At 41.2% G+C, this 9,591-nt stretch overlaps 1 protein-coding gene across 3 annotated transcripts; it reads right to left on the bottom strand.

Annotated features, from left to right (window-relative positions):
• Positions 1-388: 388 nt before the first annotated feature.
• On the bottom strand, positions 389-8,841 carry allc (allantoicase). Of its 3 annotated transcripts, XR_004765916.1 has the most exons (13): positions 8,470-8,841; positions 8,184-8,324; positions 7,780-7,830; positions 7,574-7,661; positions 6,796-6,921; positions 6,223-6,305; positions 5,346-5,478; positions 4,606-4,761; positions 4,369-4,442; positions 4,172-4,280; positions 3,843-3,970; positions 2,488-2,774; positions 389-745 (listed from the first exon to the last, which is right to left on the bottom strand). XR_004765916.1 is itself a non-coding variant. In XM_035424053.1 (12 exons), exons 2-12 carry the CDS (start codon positions 8,271-8,273, stop codon positions 2,601-2,603), a joined length of 1,212 nt encoding a protein of 403 aa, XP_035279944.1. In that variant the 5' UTR covers positions 8,274-8,324; positions 8,470-8,841; the 3' UTR covers positions 823-2,600. The 3 variants fall into 3 exon arrangements, 2 of the variants coding, with proteins under 2 accessions (XP_035279944.1, XP_035279945.1); XM_035424053.1 differs by lacking the exon at positions 389-745 and having other exon boundaries at positions 823-2,774; XM_035424054.1 differs by lacking the exon at positions 389-745 and having other exon boundaries at positions 823-2,774; positions 6,223-6,302; positions 8,470-8,840.
• Between the last annotated feature and the right edge of the window lie 750 nt (positions 8,842-9,591).

Genomic DNA, 9,591 nt, shown 5'->3' with positions numbered 1-9,591 from the left:
ACAACTCTTTGTGGGAGCAATTATGGAACTGAGCTAGTAACAAAAACTTAGTAGGTTAAATGAGGCCATGGATTTGAATTCTTAAAAGAAACTTTTTAATTACTTCAGTAAATACCCAGCTATATGAATTATTTATGTGCCAATTGTGGTTATTCTTATTTTCTTTGCATAAGAGTATGTTAACACGACTATCTCTGTGCATTGTACTTAAGATGGGCTCGAGTAATAATTCTGTGAAAGACTGTCCGGTCCAGAGGGGATATATTTACATGTCAAGGTGCTTTACCCCGAAGAAACTACCACTACTAAATTGGAAATAATGGATGTTGGAAGTCAACAGATAAGACCAAGATGTTCCACAAAGGGCAAGTCTATCATGAACAAGGGCCCGAATTAAGTTGATGTTTATTCTTAACTTACAAATACAAGTGTTGCTGTTTGTCTTCACATGCAATGTCCGGTAAATTAACAAAGGTGATTGTGGAGCTCAAAAAAAGAAAAACTGAAATTCACAAATAATTGTGAGTCAAAGTTAAGGACAGGTGCTGATTGAATCATGGCAAACATATGTGAATGTAAATAAAGCAGGGACAGGCAGTATTGCAGACACAAAGGCACAGTTGGGCAAACCAGGATGATTGTGAGGCAAGCAACACTGTGTGAAATCGAGGGTAAAATAGCCGTCACTGTCTCCTCCTTCTGGTCAAGACTGGAAATGGCAAACTGAGCTCAGTACTGCAGTATCCTTCCAAAAAAAAAAACTCAATTACTATACAGTGATGTAACCTATAACAGTCCAGGTAGGAGATAAGCTACAATATATAGGTGGGAAATCATTTTATTTTTAATACAGCAATTATAAAAAGGCTCAAAATAGAAACAGCATCCAAGCAAACTATCCTGAGCATTTTTATGTCACATTTCAGTTCCCAGCTCAATTAAATTGACATCCATGAATAATAATGAATATAATCTTGTCTAACGTGAATAGAAAAACATGTAGCCCTAAATATTTATGGCAAGGATAAAATTCAGTTTTAAGAGGCCAGCAAAACAAAAGAATTTCTGTAAAGTGGCATTTTGTGAATTGCAGGTTTGGCTATAAAGTAGCACAAAATCTAATAAACATAATATACAGATTCATGATTGCTTTGAATGTCAATTGCCACCTACATCCTACCAAAATTATCCCCATTTGCCCATTAAATTATTTCACATTTCAACCGAGTTGATGAGGCGTGATCAATTAACTTGGAAAGTGACACCAGGGAGGGTGGTTGAGGGGGGGGGGGCAAGCTTTTCCTACTCAATAAATCACTGGCAAACGTAAAGCCATAATTTGTCATGGTTATAAACAGACGTCAGACATCTCGCGTTAACCTTTCCCTCAAACCAAAGAGCCGACTCTGCATTTTTTGCCGCCTCGAGCCACGCGCGCGTAGAGAGCGCGCGTTCGTCCACGCGGGTCTGCCGTGGACCGGAGACGGCGGCGTGACGTCGGACAAGCCCGAGTGAGAATCAGCCTCTGTAATTAATCACGGTACAGATGGGCCCATTGCGAGCGGAACGAAGGATGCTTGCGAGATGATGTCCCCCGTGTGGTTTTTTTTTGGTCAAGGACACCCACGGCTGATTTCTGAAAGCGATCAACGCTTTGCGCTCGCGCGCACGTCTAATTGGTGGTTGAGATTCATTGTGCGTCGGAAACGACTGACAGATGAATTGAAAACAAAATCTGGAGAGCGGGTTTTGGCAGCTGTTCCAAAGCATTGAGAAGGACTGTGGTCTTACTAGTTTCGTAAGAGGAAACAAGGACATACTTGTGGATTAGCTAGAAACTAGTACATCTCCGTCTCGGACTCTGGAGAAATTGAATGGTGCCTACCTCTAATGCATTCTCAGAATTATACAATGCAGTCTCGATATGAAGAAATACACCTGTCTGAGTGCCCTGGGACTCTGGGTCCTTCCCAATCATTTGGCTCCTCGAGTACTAGGAAAACATCACTGGCTACTGGTGCACAACATGCACTTACACAATGACAAGCACTCACGCTCAGACCCAATATCAGTGATTAGATCTGATAAGGTTTGTCCTATGTTTCGAAATGAACCCAGTGCTCAGGTGAACCAAATCATGTCCTCACTGTATCGGTGGAGCCTTGAGACAAAGCTGAGTAGATTCTCTGCTCTTTAAAATGTCCACAGGTCTCCTCTTATACTTTGGGTCTGCTTTTGGCACATCCACAAAAGTGCCTGTAGACTGGCATATATCCTGTATGGGGATTCTATACAAGTAAGTTTGACACAGTTGAACAAATATGTTTTTTTTTTACACATTAACAAATAGCAAATATTACCAGTCACAATTTCAAAAAACTCTGTGAAAAGTTTTGTAGATAACAAAGCAGACAGGTACACTTGCTATGTCCTAGCGTTCAATCAAGCTTGTGTAATCCACGGTTTATTTTTCAGGTTGATACTTACACAGCAAGTCAACAGTCAGAGAGCAGCCTGTTCCACAGACATTAAGAACAATTCGATGATGTTGACTTTCAGTGGTCATTGGCTGTTACTGAGATAGGCGCAGTACTGGGGCGTCACAGTTTAGAGGTTAATTTCTGAGCGTCTGAAGAGGGGGTGGCTTTGGGGCGACCCCAGAGACGCAGCCTGCTGACCCCTCCATCAGGGGCGATTACCAAGCGGACGTGAGTGACCACTTCCGTCTGCTCCAGCGTCTCCTCAGAGAACAGGTGTGTGTGATGGGGTTTCAGCTGAAAAAGAGATTATCCTTTTATTTTTTATATGAATATAGCTATGAAATGTAATTCTTCATGGTATCTACAGCATCTATCTAAAATGAAAATAGGGGAAGGTATCGTAGCACATGACTATTATTTGAATGCATAGCATAATGTAAATTTGCTACAAAAAAAGTTAAATAAAAAATTAGTAGTAGTAACAGTAGGTTACTTTAGAAGTGATAACATCTGGCCACAATAACAGTCATGGTTTCATGTTTATTTATTTCTTGTTTTTTTTTTAAATTGTAAAATCTTAACAATATGAAGTCATCTATCAATACTTGTAATGCTTACCTGTAGCCTTAGCATCAAGAGTGTTTTCAAGAATCAAGTCAAAATCATTACAGTGGGTTCGCACTGTATCATGGCCTTATTTCAGTCATCTCAGCAAATGTAATGGGTTGCATTGCATTATGTTAAGTCACTTGGGCGGATGACTTGACTCTCTGCTTTGGCGGATGACCAGCATAGCACACGTTTCATTTTACAGTATCTTTCCCATAATTACATTACATGAGGAAGACGTGAGGTGGGAAGATCTCCCCAACTGGCAGCCATTTTAAAATGTCCTGATGAAACATCAGCTCAGCTGCCAAGTGCTGATTTAATTCATACATTCAATTTATGCTTTTTAGTATCTCATTTTCATATGCATTCAAATGCAGTAGATCTTCTGACACGTACGGATGTTTCTCATGAATATCTCAACATTGCAGAGTCAGAACCAGAAATCAGTTCTGTCACACAAAACCCAATACAAATATATTGCCTAGTTTGAATTGATTTATTTATATTCTGTGAGCCGAAGGGAAGGCCATTGTAGGAGAGGTCCGTGTCATTGTACGAGAGCTGAGTCAGAGGTCTGGTGAAGGCAGACAGTATGTTTTGAAAATGGATCGATGAATATGAAACAATTGAAATAAATATTTCAAATATATTCAAATATGTTACGGCTTTTTTTTCTTTTTTCTTTTTTGAGGAAATATTCCATTATTTTCAATGACACTCATCCAAGGACAGGAGAGCTTTTTACTGTACCTTCTGGGGAGGCAGAAGAATCTTCCACTTCCCTCTCTCATCACTGGCCCACCTTGCGCTTAAGTATTGTTCTTCTTCCTCTGCAGTCAAACTGCATGCTTCAATTTTACAGGAATCTGGAAAGTTCCCTGCATGGATCACAGTGATATATGATTTTCACACCCCAATAAGACCTTGCTCTCAATCTCAAACACAGATAGGGTATTGATAAGCTCGTAGCAGGATTTAATGGGATCCTTTATCACAAGTGGGTTTGAAAGCAAACCGGAGTATTCTGAAATCCTAGAGGATGAGAGAACATTAACTTGGTTCATCTCTATTCGTCTTACCTTTGAAGTGGTTGGTGTCTATCTCAATGTTGCAGATAACCCCCGGGTGGCCCAGTCTGAAAACTGCCCATTCACTGCCCGGCACCTGAAGTATGCCCTTCTCGTCTGTCTGTGAAGGGATCAATACGGTGACTCAGTGTGCGCTGCCATCGCTGGAGCAGAATTAGAATGCTGGAACAGGATACGGGTCATTTTACCTCCAGCACTTTGGGCCTGTCCAGCCGCCTGGCTGTCTCCCACCCGTCCCCCATGTTAGGTGCCCTCCCCAGTCCTGCAGAGAAAATGCTCAGTAATGATACGGAAACACAGTGGAGACATTGGGAATGAACAAAATGCAAAGGCTAAAAGGACTTTTCTGATGTGAAAAGCGAAACCCAGGAAAAGTAATCGCAGGATGTATCGAGCAATTACAGCGCTATCTGCCCAGTAGCTACCTATCATGTTTCGTGGGTGCCCGTAGTGAGCATCGCTGTATCCCTGGCACACCCCACCATTGACCAGAGCAACCAGATCCACGAGGTCTGAGCTGTGGCCCACGGACCAGTCTTTCTGCCCAATGCCATAGACCCGTAGGCGAGCAATCCCTCCATCTGCAGGAAAATGGCCCAGCCAATCAACTCGCACCACAATGACATTTAACATCACATTGCGCAACCAATTAGCTTATATGATGAAGACCAGTACACACTCTTAAATGATAAGCACTGCTCGCTCTTTCCAATAACATCAACAACAGCAATGATAATAATAATAATTTTGAAGTGAAAAAAATTACATTTTCAGTAATAATATCTTCATAAAGATGTTTAAAACATTAAAATAAACCATCAGAATAATTAAATAAGCATTCATTTATATGAACCCAAATTTTCAGCAATAGCCAGCAAAATACTTAACTGTGCATTAAATTCAATGGGGGTATGGTTAGAAGGATACAGGTATCAGTAGTGACATAGGGTGGTAATATTTAGGCATGTGTTAGTGATGGGCATTAAGGTCATGTTAGAAGTCTCAGTGCTGAAGGTTAACTTGGTAAATGTTAGAGAGAAGGTGGTATTAGTGGGATGCATATCTTAGCGCTTATGTTAAGGAATAGTATGTGGAGTGCTGCACATTCTTAGTGGATTATGTGCAGTTGTTTGCTAATCAGAATTGAGGGATGTGATGTTGCTACCTGGGTACATATTGAGGCGAATGTGAGTTACCCTGTGAGCGAAGGTAACAGGGAAGTAGTTGTGACAGGAGTCTGGATAGCCAGGCTTTAGCTCTGTCACTGGAACTAACTCCGCCCAGGTCTCTGAGTGCAGCTGTCAACCCAAAAACATGCTATATTTGCACAAATGTTTAACTCCGGGCAAACACACTCCCACTCATGCACACACACTCACACACATACACACTTGTACGCACACACACATTCATGCACACTCACATGGGCATACACACATTCACGCACACACACACACGTGCACACACACGTGCGCACACATACACATAAGACTGCAGGGCCACAGTGTCAGCTGGTTTTTGGTACATAAGCAACATTTTGCGAGTTGCTTATATAAGTCATTGATCGCGTAGAGAGTACACATACCTTATTTCTGCAGCATAAATTGGCTGCTGATTGATAATGAAACCAAAAATCCTTCAGACACTGCTTATAATTTTATTATATTTGTAAACTGTTATAGTTAGCTTGTTCATAACAAATGACTAATACAGGTAAAGAAAGCTTAGAAGACAATGTTATGTCAGTCAGAGTTAACTGTTGTGTGCAGACTAGTTCTAATCCACTGTGGATTACTGTCACATAGCTAGGCATTATCGTAGGTAACGTTTTGTAGCTGTTAATGCAGTAAATACACCTGTAGTTCTTGATTTTACAGATTATTCTATGACCATCAATCATAATTACAAGTTTGATTTGAGAGTATGATTTTGTTTGAAAACTGATTGTTAGAAAAGGACACAGTAAAATCTAAATTTTACAGTTTAGCAGGGAGGAGAAAGAGGAAGGCATTATTGCATATTCTCATAGAAATTTCAGATACCTCTGCAACAGCCTCAAACTCCGTTTCCGCAGCTGCCTTGCCCATGCGGTCTCCTTCCTGTACCAGGGAAGGGATCTCATCTGCTGAGAGAACAGAGCCGCTTCAGTAAACGTCTACATCGCATCTCAATAAAAAATGCAGTGCATTGTGGGTGAGAAATAACTCACAGGCTGGTTTCAGAGTAATGCCATTCCCAGGGGGGAATCACTCATGAACTTTATGTCACAGTGTCGGTCCCTTTGTTAAATCATTACGTGCAGGATGGCAACCAGTTAAATCTGCTTGGTCAGCTCGCAAAGTTACGAGATAAAGGACGACACAGCACATTTCAAAAATACCTTTCAAGCGCATAGAGAAATATTCATGGCCGCTTATGGCAGCAAGCACCGTTTTACTAAAACCCTTACTATTAGGAACCCGTGTGCTGTATGTAAGGAGCAAGATTACCTCATAAACTATGACGGATAATGACAGCTGTCATTAGGAGGATTAAGATGAGAGCATGCAAATGAAACTAATGTACACTTCGGCTGTGGTGGCAGTTTGAACGACCGCACGAATGACTCCCGCCACCTGTTCTGAGGCACGCCGCCTGAATGGAGACGGAGGGGGCGTAGTTGCCCGTGAAGAAGGAGGTGTCGACGTCGACCCCGTGTATAAGGCCTGGTACTCCCAGCTGAACGATGCACCAGTCATGGCCTGCAAGTGTATCAATACAAGCATTCTATTTCAATATGATTCCAAACACAGCTGCCGTATTTTAGTTACTAGAACATTCCTTGAGTTATCCCAGGGTAAATTATCCCAGCTAATTAATTCGTCCAGTTTCCACTATTTCCCTTATATGTCATTTCAATTTCAAGTGTGGATGGTTTTTACAGTAATGGCAATTTTATTATTATTAAAATTAGCTATGTTCAACAAACTTGTCATTTCTGTGCTTGCATTCATAAATGTTCATCATAAATATATTGATGTTTATTCCAGTGCTTTTTTCATGACTAAATGATAACAATCAGAGGATGTTACCTTAAAATGATTTCAGCATGCCAGGGATTTTTTCAGTAACTTTGTCAAAACTGGTTGTAAATAATATGTTATGAGGGGAATGTCCCTGTCATAATATTACCTTACACCAAAAGAAAAATATTCACCAGAATGTTCCCCAATATTAGTTCAAAGTTTAGTTCTGGGAGCCTTGACATTTGAGTCTTCGGTTCCAATTCCAGGTTTTCTAGCTTCTGTCAGATTGCAGTACATTTACCACGTGGCTGAACCTTAGCAAATCAGTACTGTATGTGGATAGACTACCCTGGACAGTATAAGGCTATGGTGCAACCATACGATGTACCTGGAATTCGTTTTCTCCTGGTCTCCCATCCATCCATCCATTTGCCGTACTCCGTGAAGGCAGTGGCAATGAACTCTGCAGGCTCCCTCTGTGAAGCAGGCGACAGCTGTGCTCAGACCCAGAGTGTAACTAAACCCAGCACCATCTGGTGTGTCGATTCATAAAACATTCACGGTGCAAAAAATAAAGTAAAATGCATACTGGACCTTCAAGAGATTTTGTGCTGGGGCAAACCATTCATCTGTGGCGAAAATCACCTTGATTGAAAGAAGCAAATACATTAGATACACTATAATGAAGTTGGGGCTCATTAAAAAAAATCATGTTTTTTAACAATTCATGGTGTTTGTTTTATTATAAATGTCTCAATATGCTCAGATGAAGGTAAATGAAGAATGGCTTATTTTTGTTTGACTTCAGGATATTTGAAAGATTATGGTGTGAAGGACTTTCTCCAAGTATCAAAGCATCAATGTCTCTGTTCTTTTGTGCACAAAAACAGCTTGAGTGACATTTCTCGGTGAAGTGCACAGAATGAATGAGAGAGAGATCAGGCACTTTCGGTCCTCAGTAAAGTCCTGTTCGCCGCATCCGCAATGTCACTATTCACCTTTCCTCCGGCCATCTCGCAGGCCAGGTCGTTGAACTGCAGGAAGTCAGGCTCGCTTGTGACCGTCTTTAACGTTTGGTCTGCCGCCATTTTCTCTCCGATGGAATGGCAGCGGATGACAGTGAAGTGACAGAAGATTCCCTGGAATCAGAGAAAGAAAGTGCTCTACTTTCCAAACCAAATCATTTCCCAAGCTGACATAGCCTCAAAGACAGTCTTCTGGGTAACTTCAGAAAGTTTCAGTTACGTCAGAATAACAGCCTGGAAACCGTAATAAACGACTCACCGATGTCTTGAAATGAAGACAACGCGAGGGTCTGGTATCTGTAGCCCGCTCAGGCCTGTAGTTCGCCCGGGCACGCGGCTGCTTCCTGCTCCGACAAAAACAACTGACTGAATTTGAACTCCAGAACAGGAACGTTCACTTCGCGCTGTCAGTCATTGACAGACAGGTCACGTTTCCCAGCTGCTGTGACGTCTGCTCTCTGGCGTCAGACCCAGGGCGGGCCTGACTTTGCATAGCTTTAAGTCGTGTTTCTCTCGGTGAAGCTGAAATCATGCCTGATTTTACATTGTTTACTCAATTTTAAGCATAAATATCATATTTATACTATGCTATACTTATATTTCTTTCCTTGAGTGCAGTGGTGTGCCTGCATAGCTGTTAAAAATGTGTGGGGAACAGTGATATTGAAAAAGTGAAAACTTGTTTTCTGCCATTTCAATCAAGTGCTCAATCAACATTTCATGTCCAAGTGCAAGCAAGTTAACTGACACTATGATCCACAAAAGTTCTTGAAATGGACTGCCCATTTCACAGATCATGTGACTTCAACACACAAATACGATAGGATTATGATATCTATGAAACAACCGCGGAATCATTATGCACATAACTTGCTGGGAAGTGCCAAGGCTAACTCGAGGATGATAAGACTGTTGGTTGTAGCTACACTGCAGAAGTACGTGCAAACTGTTGACTCAGTGCTGTTTGCTTTCAGTGGATCCTGAAGCCTTGACTTATTGAAACACAGAACAGAGGGCAGAGTGTATTCTGTTAACATGTGTCTTCTTACATATACCCACTATACAAAGGAAAACATCACTTTTGCTAACAGGGCACATTTTAAGGGACAGGCATCTGAATATACATTTTTAAAAGCTTGCAATGGGCAGTAAGCATAGTACTGAGCGTTTATCTATCTGGGGAATTGGGGGGGGGGGATTTTTATTAATAAATTCTTATATTGGTAAATTACACCTTTGGATATTTATTCTACTCTGATATTGTTGAGAGCATTTGTGCTTGTATCATATGTTTATGCATTGTACCCTGTGTTCTCTTGAAATATCCAGTCAAAAAAGAAACTTCAAAAAGTACAGAAAATAGCCACAAGAGGGCAGAAAA

The sequence above is a fragment of the Anguilla anguilla genome, chromosome 6 (assembly GCF_013347855.1).
Source record: "Anguilla anguilla isolate fAngAng1 chromosome 6, fAngAng1.pri, whole genome shotgun sequence".
NCBI lineage: Eukaryota > Metazoa > Chordata > Actinopteri > Anguilliformes > Anguillidae > Anguilla > Anguilla anguilla.
The sequence above is the reverse complement of the archived record's forward strand: the minus strand, read 5'-3'. Positions and strand labels throughout refer to the sequence as shown.